The sequence below is a fragment of the Chrysemys picta genome, chromosome 7 (assembly GCF_011386835.1).
Source record: "Chrysemys picta bellii isolate R12L10 chromosome 7, ASM1138683v2, whole genome shotgun sequence".
Taxonomy (NCBI): Eukaryota; Metazoa; Chordata; order Testudines; family Emydidae; genus Chrysemys; species Chrysemys picta.
The window spans coordinates 73,675,597-73,697,400 of NC_088797.1; the positions used below are offsets into that span (position 1 = coordinate 73,675,597).

The following is a 21,804-nucleotide window of genomic DNA, read 5'->3' on the forward strand; positions in this document are numbered from 1 at the left end:
TTTAGTGGTGTCCAGTTTGCAAATTAATTCCAGTTCTGCAGTTTCTCGTTGGAGTCTGTTTTTGAAGTTTTTGTGTGTGGAAGGATTGCGACTTTTAGGTCTGTAATTGAGTCTCCAGGGAGGTTGAAGTGTTCTCCGACTGGTTTTTGAATGTTATAATTCTTGATGTCTGATTTGTGTCCATTTATTCTTTTGCGTAGAGACTGTCCGGTTTGGCCATGTACATGTCTGAGGGGCAATGCTGGCACATGATAGCATATATCACATTGGTAGATGTGCAGGTGAACGAGCCCCTGATGGTGTGGCTGATGTGATTAGGTCCTATGATGGTGTCCCTTGAATAGTTATGCGGACAGAGTTGGCAACGGGCTTTGTTGCAAGGACAGGTTCCTGGGTTAGTGTTTTTGTTGTGTGGTGAGTAGTTGCTGGTGAGTATTTGCTTCAGGTTGGGGGGCTGTTTGTAAGCGAGGACTGGCCTGTCTCCCAAGATCTGTGAGAGTGAGGGATCGTCCTTCAGGATAGGTTGTAGATCCTTATGATGTGCTGGAGAGGTTTTAGTTGGGGGCTGAAGGTTGGAAGCATGTGGGTAAGTATAGCGGTCAGTAGGTTTCCGGCATAGAGTGGTATTTATGGGACCAGTACAGTACTAATAAGCGATGGTCACATAAACACCACCCTATACCAGAAACCTACTGACTGCTATACTTACCTACATGCCTACATGCCTCCAGCTTTCATCCAGACTACATCACATGATCCATAGTCTACAGCCAAGCTCTAAGATACAACCACATTTGCTCCAATCCCTCAGACAGAGACAAACACCTACAAGATCTCTGTCAAGTCTTCTTAAAACTACAATACCCACCTGCTGAAGTGAAAAAACAGATTGACAGAGCCAGAAGAGTACCCAGAAGTCACCTACTACAGAACAGGCCCAACAAAGAAAGTAACAGAACGCCACTAGCTGTCACCTTCAGCCCCCCAAACTGAAGCAAATACTCACCAGCAACCACACACCACACAACAAAAACACTAAGTCTGTCCACATAGCTATTCAAGGGACACCATCATAGGACCTAATCACATCAGCAACACCATCAGGGGCTCGTTCACCTGCACATCTACCAACATGATATATGCCATCATTTGCCAGCAAATGCCCCTCTGCCATGCACATTGGCCAAACCGGACAGTCTCTACGCAACAGAATAAATGGACACAAATCAGACATCAAGAATTATAACATTCAAAAACCAGTCGGAGAACACTTCAACCTCCCTGGAGACTCAATTACAGACCTAAAAGTCACAATTCTTCAACAACAAAAAACTTCAAAAACAGACTCCAATGAGAAACTGCAGAACTGGAATTAATTTGCAAACTGGACACCATTAAATTAGGCTTGAATAAAGACTGGGAGTGGATGGGTCATTATACAAACTAAAAACTATCTCCCCATGCTAATTTTCCCCCTACTGTTACTCACACCTTGTTGTAAACTGTTTGAAATGGGCCATCCTGATTATCACTACAAAAGTTTTTTTCTCTCCTGTTGATAATAGCCCACCTTAATTGATTAGTCTCGTTAGAGTTGGTATGGCAACCCCCATTTTTTCATGTTCTCTGTGTATGTATATATACACACTACTGTATTTTCCACTGTATGCATCTGATGAAGTGGAGTTTAGCCCACAAAAGCTTATGCCCAAATAAATTTGTTAGTCTCTAAGGTGCCACAAGGACTCTTCATTCTTTTTGCTGATACAGACTAACATGGCTACCACTCTGAAACAAGTTTGTTGAGACTCTGTGACTAGCATATTCTGCTACTTAAGAAGCCAGCTAACAGCAGTTCTATTTATTGTAGTTATTTACCCCTGTTGGTACGTGAGCTTCTTTTTTGTTCCTTGTTTTTCTTGATGCTAAGGAAAGTTAAAATGTGGGTCTTGTGACCAAGGTCTTATCCTGAGTCCAGATTCATTGGTGTACTCTGGCTTCTTTGTGCTGTTCTAGTGAGCACAAAGAAGCCAGAGCACCATACATTCAGTTTAACTGACTGTTTAGCCTGAGTGTATGGCTATTTTGCATTGTTGGCATGGTACAAAGCAGCTGACTCATACAGGTTAATCTGGTCCATGGTTCCTCTGGCAAGTGTAGAAAGGATCTAACTATGATAAACTGATTCCTGAGATTGTGCAATCAACTAGAGTCTTGATTCACCCCTTTGGCGAAGAATATACAGTTTGCACAGCTGACATCTGTAGGATTAGTATCACAAGGAAGTTATTCACTGCTGGAAAAGGGCAGTATTGCTACTGTAAAGAACAGCTTTAGTTTATGTCTGAGGCCTTTGGAACCTGCTCAGATGGTGCATTAAATCAGTATATCTCTTGGGCACTCCGAGCCCTGCCCCTCTCTGACAAGCCCTGCTCATTTTTCTGACCCTAGCTGGCTCTGTGTCCCTGTGATGGAGTGGGGGTTGCTGGTAACTTTGCCATTCATCCCTGTTTTCTGGCGAATGTATCAAACTTGTTGCCTGCAACCTTGATTTAGCTGTAGACAGTAGACAGTGAATTAAATGCTATGTCTCACTTAGCTATAGCACATTATAGACTAATTTATAAAACAGTTCAGCCCTATCTACACTGGCCAGGGAAGTGTGATGTATCCATGCTAGCAAGGAACATATTTACAAATATGGCTCCAGCGAGTGTGGTTAGACAATAATGCCGCAGACATGGCCCAAGTGCAACAGCAGTCTCCTTTGAAAACTGATAGTTTTTTTGTAACTTCTCTTTAAAGCCCAAAGTTTCCTCTCAGGAAGAGAATAATACTTACTCCGTGTCTGTATTCAATTGTATATACTGTGGTCTGATATTAAGATCAAAAGAGAGGATTAACCCAGGTCAGCATCCTTCGTTGCTATGGCACTCTCTCATAACTGTTGTTGTTTTAGGTGCTGTCAGCCTTCCTCCTACTTCTTTTAATTTCTCTTGCTTTCTGCCATACATACACAGTGAGAACAGATTGCCTGCTGTCTGAGCTCCCGCAGCCCAATGCCCATGTTCATTCCCACAATTAAGAAAAAAATCCTTCCCCCCCCTTAACAATTTGCTTGTTAAATTTGGTTACATGAGCCCTTTATAAAATAATCTAGTTAATTCTGAGACTTGAGTGAGCATCTGCATCACAATGCTGAGATGTTTCCGCAGTCTCATGAAAGGAAACATGCCATTTCCATCCACCCTTCTTGATATACACTTTGTGATGAGACCCCTATAATTTCTGGCAAGCCAGCTATAATAATTATCTGATTTGGAGTTTAAATAGCATATTTATGTTGTAATTCTGTAAGGATGGTAGTGGGTGTAAACCTAATTTTATGAGTGCTAACTCCTTCACAGATTTTGACATAACTTAGCATTGCTCATTCAAATCACTCATGATATAATGCTATCATCTCAGAAAAAAGCCACCCACAGCCAAAAATATGGGTATGCAATATGTTTTCATGAGTCAGATGCTTACAGCACTCTATCCGTCCTAACTGTTTTAGAAACCCTTTCCCTTTCTTCTTATATCATGGGTGAAATCTTGGCATCGCTAAAGTCAGTGGTGAAATCCAGGGCCAGGATTTCACCCCCTTTCTTTAAGTAGTAGCAACAGGGGATTCTAGCTTTCAGACTATGTGCAAAATAGGAAACTATGCTTTCTGGTTTAAGTCCTAACTAGGTTAGATTTCTTTTGTACAACCCAAGGCTGCATAGAATTGTAGTTCACTGCACCTTATTTATTCTACTCAATTCATGTTCTCTCAAGCCAGAGATGACATATTCTGTGTGGTAAATAAAACATTGATCAGATATTATAGACCACCGGGACAATTCCTCAAATAGATTTGTGATTCTTGGCTTTGAGAATAAATACATATCCCATAATAACTACTACTGTTTAGATTTCCATGATGTAATATAAAATATGATATACCATATCCAGCAGAAATTCTAATGTGATTTTTTCTCACTAAGACTACTGCTGAGTGTGTTGTTTTTGATACTTTTGAAGATATGAGGAAGCTTACACTGGCTTGGCTATCCTGGGTATATTTAGCCTTTGCTTTTCACTAGTAGTAGGTACTACTAATTCATTCTTTTAAATTAGGATGCTTTCAGTTTATGAGGTAATAACCTTGTCATGGGTTTATAAAAATCCAACCCTCTGGCACTGCCTCTAAGGGTACATCTATACTTACCCACTGGTTCAGCGGCAAGCAATCGATCTTCTGGGATCGATTTATCGCATCTTGTCTAGACATGATAAATCGATCCCGGAAGTGCTCGCCATCGATGCCAGTAATCCTGCTCCACGAGAGGAGTAGGTGGAGTCAACGGGGGAGCCTGCCTGCCACGTGTGGACCAGCGGTAAGTACCTTTAAGTTTGAACTAAGATACTTTGACTTCAGCTACGTTATTGACGTAGCTGAAGTTACGTATCCTAATTCGAACTGGGGGCTTAGTGTGGACCAGCCCTTAGAGATTCCCATTGATGCTCATATGTATGTCTTTGGCTCAAGGTATGGCTATTACTGCATTAATAGGGAGCATGCATAAATTGTTATACAGAAATGTGTATTGTGTCCTCTGCATTCTGATTGGCTGCTATAATTTCCTTTGCTTTGACTGAATATTCTTTTTCAGAATTCTCCTTTTATTATGCTTAAAATAAATATGTCTGCCTCAACTTCTGACCCCTTTCCGACATCTCTTAAACCCAGTCTTCACAATATCTTTCCCTGTTCCTCCTCGCTTCTTTAGGTCCTTTCTTCTTTAAGAAAGCTTAGCTGTGCATCTTACTTCCACCCAGCGTAATTCTTTTTTTCAAATTACATTGTATTACAGTACCTGGGTTAGGTGGGGATCAAAAATCAGTTTAAGGTAGACATGTTTGTTGTGATCATATAGATGGGGATTTCTGAGGGCAGTAGCTAATTAAAGGGTAGGATTTTCAGAGTATACTTTCACTTTGTCTAATAATGGCTGTTATTCTGAGTTCAGGGATTTGCATACTATACTATTACTAAGAAATAACTAGAGTTATTTTAGTAACTGAAGCCCTCTCAGCTAATAAAAGTAGAGGGAGTAACATATTTGAGAAATATCTATAACAAATTCCTGTGCTAATGTTGAATGACATATATATTTCAGTATAATTTAATATTAATATTAATAATAGATTACATGGGGAAGGTAGTCTAAACAGGAAGAATAAACAGTAGGATCTTTTATGCTATAACATATATGCATATGTGGTGAGTGTGAACAGGGAGAATGTAGAGGAAAAGAAACTGGTACTCATACCACAGTGGGAAATATATTTTAGCTGTAAAGGATTAGCAATAGAAATTTCGACAACCTTTTGGCGCGCTTGTATTTTCACACATTGGATATCTTGGGAGACTTCCACAACAATATAATGTAGGGCCTGGAGTACATGATCATAGAGAAAGAAGACTGCCAATAGAAAGATGGAACAGCTAACCTGCTGAATCTTGCCATAATTATCAAAATTATGCTTATTTTAAAAGAAGGGAGAGGGCTGGGGGGTATTATTTGCAAGATTTTCAATACTTTGCCAGACAGTTTTACCTGTTATTCTTTTTTCATAGTATTCTGAATGTAAGTCATTCCCTTTTCAATTTGTTTTGTTTTCTTCTAATTTCTAGGCATAAACAATTACTTCGGATGAAATCCAGAATGTAGAAATAGATAAATTCATTTCCTTAGTTTACTTCAGGGAACAAAGGATGAAAACTGAACTAGGTTTTGTTTAGTAAGGCCCTAATTCACCAAAGCACTTAAGCATTTGCTTAAGTCTATTCATATACAGCAAAGCTCCTTAGACTATACATAAGTGATTTGCTGAATAGGGATGGAGTTCAGCATGTGTTCTAACTGCTCTGCTGAACTGAGTCTTACATACAGATCAGTGCTTTTAGTTCTGTGTAATCTATTTCTTCTGCCACCTCCATTTTTTTTAAAGGCATGCTTAACAAACCCTTGCTTGTTACATAATAAAATAGTCACCATTGGAGCAGTCTATTTCATCTAAGTATTTTCAAGATTTCTTTCCCTAATCATGGCTTTCAAATACAGCCATAAATATAATGTTGATCATTTCCACAGCTTGTTGGCCATATTCAGCCAGCTTATTTGGATTTATTTGAACTTATTAATGTGACATATGTGTGATTTTTAAATGGAACCTTTCATTTGTCACTTTCTTAAAGTCATACTGCCAATTAAGAGTGTTATGTGCAGGCATAGCAAAGATGATGGGCACAGTTACCAATTTAGAAGCACAGTGGCTGTTTTAGCATGGATTAGAGTGCCACAACATCATCAAGTTTCATTATCTTTTACTACTCTAACTGTCAAATGAGAGTATAAAGTGGGTCCACAAATGGTTATTACTTTTTCTGCCATTCCACAAAACTTGATTGCAAAGGTTTTAAGATTGGTGTAATATTCATAGTAGATCAGGTCTCATTGCAGCTTGCAACATGACAAATCTTAAATTAAGCATTTTAAATAATTTGTAAGACATAAGCTACAGCTAATAACTCCTTCTTAAATATTGTTTACTTTTTGTAAGGCTGTTTTATGTATGTTAAATAAACTAGTATATGCTCAGTGTGATATGCCTATGAACAATTTTTTTTTAAATTATGAAAGTACTGAAAATATATGACTAATTTGATATGTTATATCAACCTGTGCAAGAAAGTGAAGATGAAATGACAGTAAGAGTGGCAAATACAAATGATTTTCAAAAGACTAATAGAATGTGTTGCCACTAGTAGAAAAACAGCACCACTTCTGTGGGTTATTTTGGTACTTGGATATGAGACGTGCCAAATAAACAAGTTCAAGAGTGCAGTGCTTGTAAAGTTGTTAGAGTCTGCTGTTCTCTTACATGAGTCACTTTATAGTCCCTCGGGGTTGGAGGTTAAAAAAAAAAACATACTCTGAGTCCTCCCTCTTCTGTTCTTAGGAACAATGCTCATTATTCAATTATTTGTGACTCAGCAATAGCATTCTACATTATACAATTTTACCATGTTTGAACACAGTTGTGAAGAATCCAGATCATTGACACAATTAATAGATTCTTAGATTTTAAAGTCAAAAGGGATCGTTGTGATTGTCTAGTCTGACCTCCTGCATAACAGTAGCCATTGGACTTCCTGTACTAATTGACACTAGGGTAAGTGGAAAGCAGGTCAAATTGTATTCAGCATCGTGTCAATTAACTGGGATTAAACCCTGGTCCCAGTAGGGAATGACTTGTCCTGCTCTCAACTGATTGCAAAGTTGAGTCGTCTAACTCAATTCTTCACAGCCATGCTCACATGCTCAGGTGCAGTAATGTATAGTAATTTGCCAATCTAGACAAGTCCAGGGAGGTTTTGAGGTAGCTCAGAAAGAGATAGAAGCTTTGAAATAAAAATATCCTTTGACTTTCTTTTGGATTCTCTAAATTTATATTGAGTTTGAGTCTGGTATGAATGTTTGAAGCACAGATGTATTCTCACATATTCTGTAAATGTGGTATTCTAGCCTCAGATATTAGGAGGTACCTGTCTCACTGAAACATAAATGTATTAACCTAAAAGCAGCATTTTAGATGCCACTTCCAATTTCAAAAGGCAGTTCCTTAAGGAGCCATGAGCAAAAACGTTATATTGTGAAGGAGCCAAGGCTGCTTCCTGAACGCTGTCGTATGAGTTAAGATGCTGTTTTCTTACTCTTAGCCAAGGTGTCAATACTAAGATGAGTGTATTGTTTACATCACATCCAGATGCTTTGGTGATGCAGAGGCCTCATTGCTGTCATTTATAAGTCCTTGCCATTACCCTCCCCCGCCCCAACTAATAAATAAATTAAAGGCAGGATTCTGATTCCCTTATTCAAATTGAATAGTAACCTATTCCACAAATAGTCACACTGAAGTCAATGGGATTAATGTGGAGTAAGGACCTATTCAGTGTGAATAACAATATTAGAATCTGACCATAAAATAAATAAAAGTGTGTTGAGGCAGCAGACATTTTGGCTTACATGCTCCAGTTGGGTGAGAGATAAATATTGCCCAAAGACATGCTACCCTTTAGGCATGGCAAGAAAGGACCTTAAAATTAATGACTAGATAAATATTCATTCTTTATTAGGACACCCAAAGACTGAGAAGTTGTAAATGTGCCATCTGGTACAAGACCAAGGCTCTATAAACCTGTGAAAAAATGTAATAATAATTTATTTTACTGCATATAATTGCTTTTTTACTGGAGTTAAGAAAATCATGTTTAAATGTTTTCTTTTGATATAAAATGATCAAGAACTATTCAGGGGAAGCTTTCTTGAAATAGAGACTATTTTATATCACCCGATTTATTTACAGCAATAAGCTGCTTCTGTAATGGTTCAGATTATTAGAAACATGTAAGTCCTTTGCAGCATTGCCAACAATGTTTCTAGTTGATGTGATGTCTTGAAATTCACTTTTTACTACCACATGCGTATGTTTGTCATTTATCCCCTTTTTCTCAGGTGCAAAGAGGGCTACCAAGGAGTCCGCTGTGACCAATTTTTGCCGAAAACCGACTCAATCTTGTCAGATCCAAGTATGTCAAATATTTTTCTACTGTTTGATCACATGCTGGAGGCAACTCTTGCCATAAGAGATGACCCTTTGCCTATTGTTGGAGATTCTATTATGGCCAATTTCAATTGCTTTTAAAAAATGGTATCCCTTTAGTATAAGACTTATAAATCTTGTTGATCAGGTAATTTTTGTTGGAAAAAATTACATACCCCTATAAGTGATTTTAAAAAGAAAAGGGGGATCTATAGCAATAAAACATATTGGATCAAAATCTCAGCTGGTGTAAATCGGCAAGTTCCATTGACTTTGATGGAATTGTGCCTATATTCACCAGCTGAGGAGCCTAACCTTTATTTTTTGTACCCTTTTGTTTTGTGCTACTAGTAAAACAACAGGATTCCAAAGGAACAAAAAAGATGAACTGAAAAGTACAAAATTTTATATTCCTTAAAGCACAACATTAAACAGTTAGAAAAAATATGGTCTCTTTACCACAATGTGTCCCCGGGCTCACATGAAGTTGTACTTCACTTGTGGAGTAAGGCTCTACCTCCCAAGAGCAAAATGGACAGAATGTAGCACTATATTATACCTCCTCTTGTATGTAAAAGCACCAGACAGGCACATGTTTATTTTTTTGTTTTGTTACTGATTTTCATTCTGTTTGAATAAGAATGTATGTAAAATATTGTAGCAGAACAAGGCATATTTCCTAAAAAGGGATCCCATTTAACAAATAGCACCAAATTATTCATCTAATTTTCTTAGCTGCTTTTTCTTAAAGAAAAATAAAAAAAGGCATAAAACAAAGGGTCATGTCCAATCCCTTATTACTTGCTTATACTTGGAAAAAGTAATATATTTCCAGAGTGATTTTTTTTAAATGATGCTTGTTTCTTTCTATTTTCGTGGTTGCTGGTTATTTTTGTTGTTTTCTTCCTTTGCTAGGTATCGAAAAGGCTATTTGGATGACTGCTGCCAGAGATACCTGTTGCTCTGCAGTATTGTATGTCTGATGGCTCACATTATAGATTGCTTTGTGTTTGGTCTAGCTTTTCTTTTAGCCTGCCCTTTAATTGTAGTCATATAGTCTACAAAGAATAGACTGATTCTAGCCCACTAAGTTGTGTGCATTAGGGTCACCAGCTGTCAGGCAGGCAGCTTCAATGGATTTTAAAAGCAAGGGGAAGAAAAATCAATCAGTAACATTAAGATGATGTGTTGCTTATTTGACTTGGTTCTATCAGGAGACTGTAGTCTAGTATTTCTGGGCTAGAGGTGAGATATTGCAATGAAATCCAGTCAAGGCCTGATTCAAAGCTCAATGAAGTAAATGGAAAGACTCTCATAAAGGTGCAGTTAGGCCAAAAACTGTACAGAATTTATATTTTGAATGTGTCCAATGTTTCCTCAGATCTTTAAGCATGTTTTACTATTGTTTTTTTGACATTGTGTTGATTGTTCATACTTATTTCCATTAACATGGGAGATGCTGTTATTCCAGTTGGTACTGACTACAAATAACTATGCGGCCAGCAGAGCCTGTCCTCTGTTTTAAATCTCTGCTGAAATCTTCTTGTGATACTTCTTGATCATGAAGGATAATTTAATTGTGCTCAATATGGGTTGTGTTCACAAATCTACTACTGTGTTGACTAAAAAGCAAGCAGCTAGATCCTTATCTGATATGAATTGCCATAGCTCCACTGAAGTCAATGAATAGCCTAAGCATCTTCCCACCCCCAAAGAAAAATTGTGGTAGGTTGATCAGTAGCCAAAGATTTTTCCCAGACAGTCTTGGAATTCAACTTATGTGTAGTCCTTATCTGTGTTCAATAGAGACAAATGTTTTGTGTTGGTGGTGTTTGTGCATACAAGCACACTTGGTGGGGGGTGCATGTGACCATATCTGTGTTTGTTCTAAATCTTACAAGACTGTAGTATGGAATATGTTAACTCCTTGTTGTTAACTGGTAGAAAATAATGAAATGTTATTTTAGCTGATAAGTAAATTATGTATTTTTGCTTCTATTTCTCTTCCCTCTGGGCAGGACTAATGAGCAATACAAGTTTATTATTATTAATTAGTACCAGTAATGCTTGTTGTTTGTATAGCTCCAAGGGTATAGCTCTAAGTACCGGTACTTGACATTATTTCTTGACAAGCACATCTCCTTAGCCCTTTGAGGCTCTGACATATCCCCAACTTTGCCAAATTTTAGTTGTGTGGCTGAGCAGCTGTAGAGTTAAGTCGGTTTGTCAGATGTGAGCATTGCTTTTGAAAAGGCTTTGATCCCTAGTTGTGAGGTTTTGTGTCATCACCAACACTGATTAGATCAGGACTGAGGGTCCAATCCCAACTGACTTCAATGAGACTATAGTGGGTTGGAAGCACTATGCTTTCTAGTCAGTGTGACCAGGATTGGGCCCTGTGATTGCTAATTTTATGACCATTAACAACAGGTATGTTACTGGAAGCCTATAAGAAAGGTGGAACTAACATGACACTAATCTTTCCTTTGCCCTGTAGTCCAGATTAGCATTAGGTTACCCTATTTGTCAATAGACACTAAACAAGTAGAAGAAATGGAAGAATAGAGGATGGAAGCAAAGTCTAGTCACTGACAGAATAGTAACAAAGTTGCCTTAAAATCTATAAAGATCTATTTCCATTTTAGGAGACTTGACACTTTGTTGTGATTAATTTTTAAAACAAAGAACAATGCCCACTTGCATTGTATTGGCAATGGTCTTGATAGACTATAATCCTGAGGGTGGGTGTAAAGACCAGCCCACCCAGCCCTTTTGCCCTCAGGTCTATCCAGCAACTGGAAGCCAGAACCCCAGCTTGCTCCCTTCCTTCCTGCTGGAGGTAGGAGAGATGAAAGGAAAGGAGTCACAAGCTATGCACATCAACCCCTCCCTACCCAAATCATGAATTGCAGTGCTCATTCAGGACCAACAGCAAAGTCAAGTTGTATAAAAAAATGTTATACAACAAGTTTGATAAAATTACACAAAATAAACCAAAATCTGACCTGCCATATGTTCCTATTCAGGAGGGGGAAAGGAAGAAGACACAACTAAAAGGAGTGAATATTCAGAAACATAGTCCAATAGAAATACAGATCTATTCCAAGTAGTGGGCAAAACTTTTGTCAGTTTTGTGTGATTCCTTGTGTTCATGACAGCAAAAGGTTTCAACCTCAGGTGCATTAAAGTACCAGACAGCTCGTTGCATAGAATAAAGTCTTAAGACTTCATGATACAATTTATTCCAGCTAACAGCTGGGATTGGATGGTGCAAGGTATGTTCCAGCTGTCTTGGACTCAACCTGAAACTCCCACCTTGCAGGTCTGTCCGTAGGGAGAGAAAGCAGGTGAAGGTAGTACTGCTTGGAATTAATTGATAATTTGACCTAGCCAAGCACATTGCTGGGTTATAACAACTCTAACAACTCAGAAAAGCTGTGCCAGTACCCTCAAATACCTAGGCTTTCACATAAAGCCAGCAAGTTTCGAGTTCTCTGTTACTAACCTCACAAGACTGTGCCTTCACAATAGCACAGTAAGCTCTGATTGCTGAAATAGGGAGCCTACAATGGCCTACATCTTGGTATTAGCACATCAAGATAAAGGTGCTGAAGCAATGAACTCCCAGCTGCCCATTCTTTGATATCATACCAGGAAGCTAGAGGCAGAATTGTCATCCTCACAACATTTTGTAAGTTTTTTGACATTCAGTGTTTTGATTTGATTTTCTTTTATTTTTTTAATTGTCTCATGGACTCCTGCTTTCTTATTCACTATGGCCACCATCTCTCACTACCCATAGTGGGACTGAAGCCTTGGGTTGCCATTTTCCTGCAGCTTGTGCAAGTGATAATGAGGTTGCCCCAAGAAAAGATAGGTGTCATCTCCTGTTATTTCCAATGTGAAGCTTGGTTATGACAAGGTTATTACCTCAAGCTTCCCCCTGTGCTCTATCATAAAAGCTGAACAAGAAATGCTGAACGTACAGGAGACTATGAGGTGCAGAAAGTGGCAATGAGTGATGTAGGGATGTGTGAGGAGAAGGAGGGAAACTAAGGCGATTCCAGGGCAATATGGGGTGCTGAATGGAGAATGTGAGTAGGAGACTGTGAGAGGAAAGTGAAGGGATGTATGAAGAATGTAGGGAGGGCGCAGATGTGGGACAGGAGAGTGTGGGAAGAAGAAAGTATAAGGTAAATGGGAGGGAGGGATGGAGAGATATGGGTATCTGAACTCCATGCTCGCATCTACTTTTGGGAATGGGCTGAACAAAACCTCGGGCCAAAATTTTGGTTTGAGATCTGCATCCAGAGCTGAATTTTGTGGCCTGGGGCCATCTCTGAAGGGAAGGGTTTTAATCACTTCTGGGGTAATTACATTATAGAAAAAATGCCATCTGTTTATAGGATCAGAGCCTTACTGTCCACAAAATGAGTCCTCAGATCAGCTGTACGCAAAGTTTATCTGGAGTTAGTCATTTTCTTTGGCCAAATCAATATCATTTTCAAGACTAATGCCACACCACACATAAGATCATAAAGTAAAATTCTCAGTGGTCACTGAGGTGAAATGGGTTAACCATAAAACCTGTGTTATCAAATGTTTGTGTCCCAGAGGCCAGTAGGATTAGAAGTAGGAGCTGCATTGACCCAAAATGATCAGGTGAAGTCCTTGAAATGAAAGGACAAGATTAGATTTGCTGATATGGGGCAAGTGGGCCTGACATTTCTGTTAGCAATAACTTGTAGGGTTATATAAATGGAGTGCCCCTAGGGTACATGACAGGCATCACAAATCAGCCGTGCAAAGCAATGAGAGGGCCCCAGGAGCAAACTGTGTGTATTAAAAAAGAAATCCTGATCGGGTATGTGGAAAAAAAGAAGTAGAATCACTTTAGAGATTTTACTGAATTTGACAACAGGCAAGAAAAGGCACATCACATGGAAGTGCAACATTGAGCATTGGGTTGCCAGTTCTCCCTATAGACTTATAAGTATTATCCCCTGTTCTCGTCATCTGGTTCCGTGTAAAACTCCATATAAAGATAGTGTTCTCCTTCCTCCTCCATTTTTAAAGGTATTGCATCACAAGACAACGAGGAAGTTGTGGGTATTTATTTTGTTTTGCTTTTATTTTTAAGGGTGGGGGTGGAAAGAGAGGAAATCCAAAAGGGAAGTGGGGGACACATTTTCTTGATCCTCATGATAAAATTCCCATGATGCATGTAATAAAACATAAGGCAAGGGCCCAGATTTTAAAGGTATTTAGCCATTCCTGTGCTCAGTGTCGCAATGCCTAACTGATTTTGGAACCTAAATCTCATTTTCAAAAAGGATTTAGCTGCTTTGGAGTCTAAATTCTATCAACAGAACACAGCAATATCTACATACCTTTAAAAATCTGGGCCGAGGTGCTTTCACACTGAGGCTGTCCCGGAGCTTTACAATTTCACCTTCCTTGTGGGAAAGGAGACTCTTTTCAGACAGGAACTCAGTAGACTTTATTCTGCAAAACAGGAGCTTTGCTGCTGAAGAGGTGGAATTGTAAGGCTCCAGAACTGTATTACCACAAGAACAAGCATTTAATATGATGTACCAGCCGTGTGCTGAAACACTATAACCAGGATATGACAGGATATATTGAAAAGCCAAGGCCCAAGAGAGTTAAGGGGAAATCATAACTATGCTGCCTTCTCAGGAGAGGAGAGAGGAATTCAGGATCAATAGTCTTTCAGCTCAGGTAGCCAAATTGTTCCTCAATTGCTTTAAAGTGAAATTAAAAAGTATTTGGATCTTATAATTTTACCGTTTTGGAGGTAAGCTAATTGAGACTCTAACAGGATATCTAATAACACCTAGCTCTTATGTAACACTGAATACAGCATAGCTGACGATGCATTATAGGAGTCATTTGGTGATTTTTCTGTCAGCATCATCAAGCACAAAACAAGGTTATGGTGATGTGCACCTAACTAATGTGCAGGGTAAAAAATTTAAATTACTATCATGCTTCTCAAATCTGAAAGTGAAAAAGCTAGTGAGAGAACAGTTTCCAAATACCATTAAGATCAAGCCTCTTTTATTACTTTTATGTATAAGCAGGTCTTTTCTTTCATTTTCATCATCAGTTCCCAAACCATGGATGGAGAGACAGAGACTGTCTGGCTTCATTTTTGTGCCAAACATTTCCTTTGGTTTTGGATCACAGGGATTTACATCTGCTCTTCATTTTGAATTTCAGGTTTGAACAAACCCTCAAGCTCAGCTGAAAACCTGAAACTATAAATCATGCCAGGTTCACATGAAAGGATAGAAAATGTCAGCAAATCTTCCAGTAGCTCTGGCACAAGTTTTAGATTTGTTGCAAATGTTTTGAACAGTGCTGCTGCATGGAATATGTATGAGACTGAATAAAAGTATTGATTGAATCAAGTATGTTGGATTTTATCTAAAAGTTCTTATACATTACCGGCTAGACACTACATTTAGGCATAACCCTTAGCAAAGAGTTACACGAACCCTGAGGAAAGACAAGTGGGCAGAATGACTCTTGGAGCTTCTAGGAGTGGAGTGCGTGTACACCTGCAACAACACCCGGTGTGAAGTGCAGCTTACCTCTCCATCATGTAGTTGGCCAGTTTGACTAGTGGTGTATGGGGTGTGCCAGGGTCCTGCTTCATCCCTGCACCCACTAAGGTGTCTTGCACCACTGGGGGACTAGGGAAGGAACTACCTATAGACTGCAGGTTACAATCTTGCAGGCCCTTATACAGATCATGGAAGTGAAGGGGAAGCCTCCTTATGGTCTTCCCCACATTTTGCATCTACATGTGCTAGCAGAATCTGAATTCATTGGCTAATCTAAGCAAAACGTGTGACTATAACAAATAAAACATTTTTAAAAGTCAGCAATAAGGCAAAAGGCATTTCTATAATTCTCTCTCCTTCCTTCAAAAAACCCCAGTGTGGTGATGATGGTTGTTTTAAAATCACTTATGCAGTGATTAGCTTTAAGAAAGTTATATCCAGGTATGAAATTCTACCATAATCACAAGAGCACATTACGGTATGTGTAGATAGTTACTCTGATGACCCAAGGAGACTGAAGGACCCAATCCAGATTGAAACCAGTGCACACTTAGGGTTACCAGGTGTCTGGTTTTCAACCAGAACGTCCAGTTGAAAAGGGACCCTGGCGGCTCCAGTCAGCGGGGACGTTAAAAGTCCAGTTGGTGTGCCTGGTAGTCTTCCTACCTGGCTCCGTGTGGCTCCCGGAAGTGGCGACGTCCTCTGGCTCCTAAGCAGAGAGATGGCCGGGGGGGGGGAGCTCTGTTCACTACCGCCGCCCACATACCGGCTCCGTAGCTCCCATTGGCCAGGAACCACAGCTAATGGAAGCTGTGGGGGCGGCACCTGCAGGCGGAGGCAACATGCACCATGCAGAGCCACCTGGCCACCCCTCTGCCTAGGAGCCAGAGAGATAGATTGCTACTTCTGGTAAGTGGTAAGTGCCACCCGGAACCTGCTCTCTGCACCCCTTCCCACACCCTAACCCCTTGCCCCAGCCCTGAGCCCCTTCACACACTCAAACACCCTCCTAGAGCCCGCACAACCTCCCACACCCCAACCCCCTGCCCCAGCTCGGATTCCCCTCCTGCACCCAAACCCCGCACACACACACACCTCTCAACTCCCTGCCTCAGTCCAGAGCCCCCTCCCATACTCCAAAGCCCTTAGCTCCATCCCCCAGCCCGGAGCCCCTGCTGCACCCCAAACCTCTCATCCCTTGCCCCACCTCAGAGCCCACACCCCAATCCCCTGCCCCAAGCTGGAGTCTCCTCCTGCACCCTGAACCCTTCATTTCTGGCCCCAACCCGGAGCCCACGCCCCCAGTCAGAGCCCTCACTTCCTCTTGCACCCCTGCCCCAGCCCAGTGAAAATAAGTGAGCGAGTGAGGGTGGGGGAGAGTGAGCCACAGAGGGTGTGTGTGGCGTGAGCGGGGTGGGGTGGGGTGAGGGCATCTGAAAAGGGGCAGGGCCTCAGAGAAGGGGCGGGGCAAGGGTGTTCGGTTTTGTGCAATTAGAAAGTTGGCAACCTATGCAAACTGCCACCAGATCACACTAGATAGGAACTTGTCTCTAAGTCTTTTAAAAACTTTGAAAGGATTCCCCCCCCCCTTTTTTCTATCTTCCCTCTATCCTGGCAGATAGGATAGTGTGAAGCTTGGTACCCCAAGAGTTGTTTTCTATTTTCTTTTCATTATGAGGGAGTCATATATAAGTAAAAGAAGCGGTTTGTCCAGTCTCTCTCTCTCTCCGTGCACGTCCCCACCCCCCATCACAGGCATTCTGTCAGGCTTGCAGCTAATGAAGACTGCATGTCAGTGGAAGACCATGGAAAAAGAAGACTTGGGGGAGAGAACATACTTTTGGGGAGCAGAGAGAAATCTGTTTCCCCAGCCCTCCTTTTTAAAACTGATTATTCCATAGAGAGGCCAGTCTGAGCAAGGACAGCAATGGAAGTAACGAGCTTTGAGACTTTTAGTTGTATATAAATCCCCGCAAGCAAGCAGAATGGAGAAATCAAACTGTACAAATTCCAGCCAGCAAGTGAAGAGAAACTTTAATCAATAAATCTTCTTATAAGCCATAGACAATAGAAGGCTGGGAAAAAAATCAGCTGTAAGGAAAGATGTGGGCTCTCAGACCAAACTACTTTCTGTTTGTTGGCAGCTTGTAAAGGGATTTGGGACCTGCATCTAGCTAAAGAATCTCTGGAACTTTATATTGCTTTCCTTGTTGTGTACCTTCATTTAAAGGATTTTTCCCCCCTGTAACTACAGAGAGACATGTCTACTGTTCATTATACAATGATCACAACAGATGGCTGTGAATAAATAGATGGTGCAATATTACATAAGGTAGCCAGTTTTGAAACACTTACTCACACTGGTGAGCATTTACTCCCACAAAGTACTCCTGTTGATTTCAATCTGAATAAAGAGGCAGTTCAGTACAGTGTTTTGGTAACTAGAAAGACCCTTAGAAGTACTGAGGTTTTGTAATGCTGCTTTTCCTCCATGAAGTTTTGAAAACAAATACACAATTTTTCTGATTCTACTTTTGCCCACTCCACTTTGTTTCTGAGAAAGATAGTGAATATTAATCACAGCAGGAAGCATAACTTCTGTGAAATTTGGGAACCAGTTATGTTTGTATGATGGTCCTTTCTGGAAGTAACTACTCTAACTTCTGATCATACATACATGTATAACATGGTATTTTACTATCAATGTCACTCTCCTAGTCACTTCCTAGTAAACTCTTCTCTGATTCTGCTTGGCTGGACAAGGTGAAATTGTTTCTGTAACATGTCAGATCACATTTACAGGCCTCAAAGCAGGAAAGTTCAGCACTGCAGCAGCCATAATTCTTGATGCTCAGGGAAACAGATGAGTAAAATGGGTCAACTGGAGATGGTATTTTGGGATATTGCAAAAAGCACATTGTCCAAAGTGATTAAGCTGAAGAGTGTTATCCACATTTGTTACATCAGTTTCTGTCTTAATCTATAGATTAGCCACTCAGCTGCCTGAATGGCACTGCCATTTTGCTTTATCTCTATGATTTATACAAGTCTCTTGAGAGAGTAAAGGCTTCAGTATTGACTGAGATGGCATTGATTTCACAAAGGTGTTGTGATATTACAGCATCTTAGCCAGTGAGAGGATGAATACCTGGAAGAAAGCCTAAAAGTCTCTCTTATTTCTAACCGATACCAGATATTGGAATGCAGCCCATTGAATTTAGATATTAAACAGAGTATGTTGTCTTCTTTTGATTCCAGCTACCTTCTAAAAGCTATGCCAGTAATAACCCAACAGAGTCTCAGTGACCCAGGGGTCAATTATCAATAAATAGGTGCTAGATCTCACAGTAATGGTAGTCTCTCATCCATCAGGTCTGATGTCAGATTTAGGGTCTTGTTTTGGTTTTAGATTGTGTTTGATCATATTGACAAGGGATCAGGGACAAACCTGGATCTGCAAATTCACCTGTAGAGATCAGATGCTGTTTTTTCTACCATAAGATTTGGGTGCAGTCTCTTGGAAAAATCCAAGAAGGAAATTCAGACAACGAACTTTGGTGATGATAGTGCTTAAAGTTTTGGGGCATGCAATTAGTTTCAATAACAATGATAATATCAACAAAACTAGTCTGTGTACTGAGTCACTGGTCTGTCTTCTCAGGCATTGCATTAAAATTACTCAGGAAAAAGCCAGCATGTTTCACTTTCTTGTCATGTGCTTTCATAATAAGCCTTAGTATTGAGCATACTGAGTAAATGGAGGGAATGGAATGGCTTCATTTTCTCAGGAAGCATCAATTTACAATCATTCTGTCTGGCACCTTGTGCAGTTATGTTGGGATAACAATGGCCAACAGATAGCCATTAATGACTCAAATTTTAGTCCATCCTTCTGAAAGTTTCCAGAAATCCTCTAGCAACACTGGCAAGAAAAAAGCCAAATTAACTGACATTCTGATGCATAGTGACAGCGTTGTGCAGAAAGGATGGTGATGACTATGCCATGACAATGAGTGAATCCAAGCCTCTGGATGATTATGACAAGGCTCATAGTACTAGCAGTAGAGAGTGCCACACAAGTGATGAAGCTCTCTGATATTTAACAAACAGACAAAGTGATAATACCACCCATGGAAGTAGCCTTTAAGGAGGTATAAAAATTACTGATCCTTGAAAGTCAAACTACGAAATTCTCTAAACTTATTCTGGCCATGCTAGTAACGTTTCCACTTTAATATTGCTAGATTATCACCACCTTGATCCTGCTCCAGTTGGTTTCTGTGGTGAAACGCAGGACCAAGCACCATGTGTCTTTGGAATCAATAAGCTCACCTCACAGATGGCACATCGGCTGTTTGGAATCATTTTAATCCGATCAGTGATGAGCTATACAATATCATTTATGCTTTGTGGGGAGAATACCTGATGATTATAGATTAGCCTGGACTCCTTTGGAAGATATGTGCCAGTTCTGTCAATGAATGGTAGCATAGCAGAGCTTGGACTAAAAGAATAGAAATAGCACTGAGGAGAAGAAGAGGAATTCCTTATAATTTGCTTTGAACTTGTCAAAGTTCCACAGCATCTACTTTTACCAGGACAACTAGCATCAAGCACTGTAAATGCCGTCCACCAGTATTTTGCATGCAATCAGAGAAGAGTTTAGTAAAAAGATTAAGATGAAAAGTCAAGAAGACAGAAAAGTTGGATGGGATGCGACAGTAGTGAGACTAAGGTATTGGGGTTCAGGAAATCTGGGTTCCATTCCTGGACCTTGTAGAAATCCTGATCCCACTGAAGTCAATTGGAATTTTGTCATTGATTTCAATTGGACCATGATTTTTGTGGGCCAGATTTTTAAAGGTATATAGGCACCTGTTGGGATTTTCAGAAGCATGTAGGTATCTATCATCCATTGATTTCAATGGGTGTTAGGTGTCTAGATGATTTTGTGCCTTTGTTTCCCTGGCTGTAAAACTGGAATGTTCATGCTTCTGTACTTCAGAAAGGTACTTTGAGGCTTCATTCATCAGTGTTTGTAGCACCTCGGGGTCTTCAGATGGAAACTGCTGTAGGTGTGTGAAAGTATTCTAATGATTATTTATCATTATTAAGCTTGTTTGGCAATTTGACCAGTGAATAAAAATTTGGGAGCCAGGAAACAAAAGCTCTGTTCTTTAGACTGTTGCTTATTCATTCTATTCTTTAGACCATTGCTTCGGGGATGGAGAGATCTCTGCTGACACCAGAGAGCTACTTAGCAGAATTTTAGACTGACATAAAGGATAATCCCTTGGCTAATTAGTTTGAAGAAAAACATTTAGTCAATACTTTTTAGTTATGGCCATTTCTTATCTTGGTTGGCCCACCCTTAAAAGTGGACATAAAGATAAGCACGTGCTTAAGTACCTCATTGAATCAGGCCCTGTGGTTTTATCATTAAAGACATTGATTCTGGTTAAGACTGCATTGTAGTGCTTCAGATGTTTTCCAAATACACTTCATTCTGAGTTTATTTTTAGCATGACTGATGATCAGGCCTTCTAACCAGACTGCTTCCTGAGAATACTTACATGATAGCATTTCTCTAAATGAAACTGTAATGAGTCGGCTATAAACGTGATTTGGACTCCGATATTGACACCGCTGCCAGCAGTGCAGCATTGTCTACTCCAAGATTCTAGAAAAAAGAAAAAGTTGAAAGTGTTAGCGGCATTGACCTTTCCCTATAAAGAGAAATTCAGCTACTTATAGTTATCTAAATGGAATGTTTGGAGATGGGGAGTGTATGTGGATATGGATCGGGTAGGGTTATGCATTGTATTTTTCTGTCTTTGTATGGAATGTTATTAAGTGCTATGCAATTATTTTTTGTAGAGACAAAAAGCAAAGTAGAAAACTAAAGTAAATTAGAGTGGTTGAAATTCTTTTGTTACTGAGACCTAGAAATCAAATGATATTGGGCAAAGCAGTCATCGCGCTGATTGTCGCAATGCTAAAGCATTCAAAGACTGGTAATACCCCACTGCAGTGGTGGCAATTGTACCATTACAGATCCACTGTTTGTTTCTGAACCATGCTAATATCAATCCACCTAGTATGCAGTTGTGACAATATCAGACTTTCCCACTCAGTCACCAGAACCACATATTTTGAATTACTTGATAGATGTCTCAACTTCACATGCTATGGATCACCTTAAAATACGTTTATTAAATATATGTACTTTCCATGTATGGAAGGCAGAGATCTGTTTTCTATTTACAATTTCAAAGTATTTTGCAGACTTTAATAATACTTATAGGCCTCAGAGTTTTATGTGGACTAACTGATTAATCACTGTTTTAAATATGTAAATGAGGAAAATTACGAAGAAAAAGATAGTAGCTATGGTCAAGTCAAGTCAAAATAGAGGAAAAAGAGACTCCATAGAAGCAAGCAATTAGGTAAATATGAACAGTGATGATAACACTTGTAATATATTTATGATTCAGATTGTGGCTAAGATTCTTTCATCACA

The 21,804-nt window shown here is 39.8% G+C and overlaps 1 protein-coding gene across 3 annotated transcripts in view; it reads left to right on the forward strand.

Moving 5' to 3' along the window:
* NRG3 (neuregulin 3) overlaps positions 1–21,804 on the forward strand; it is a 946,990-nt gene that overhangs the window by 715,017 nt on the left and 210,169 nt on the right. For all 3 annotated transcript variants that reach the window (XM_005294028.4, XM_065551803.1, XM_065551804.1), the window contains exon 3: positions 8,610–8,683. In XM_005294028.4, the coding sequence (XP_005294085.1) occupies positions 8,610–8,683 (74 nt within the window). The remainder of the gene's footprint in view (positions 1–8,609; positions 8,684–21,804) is intronic.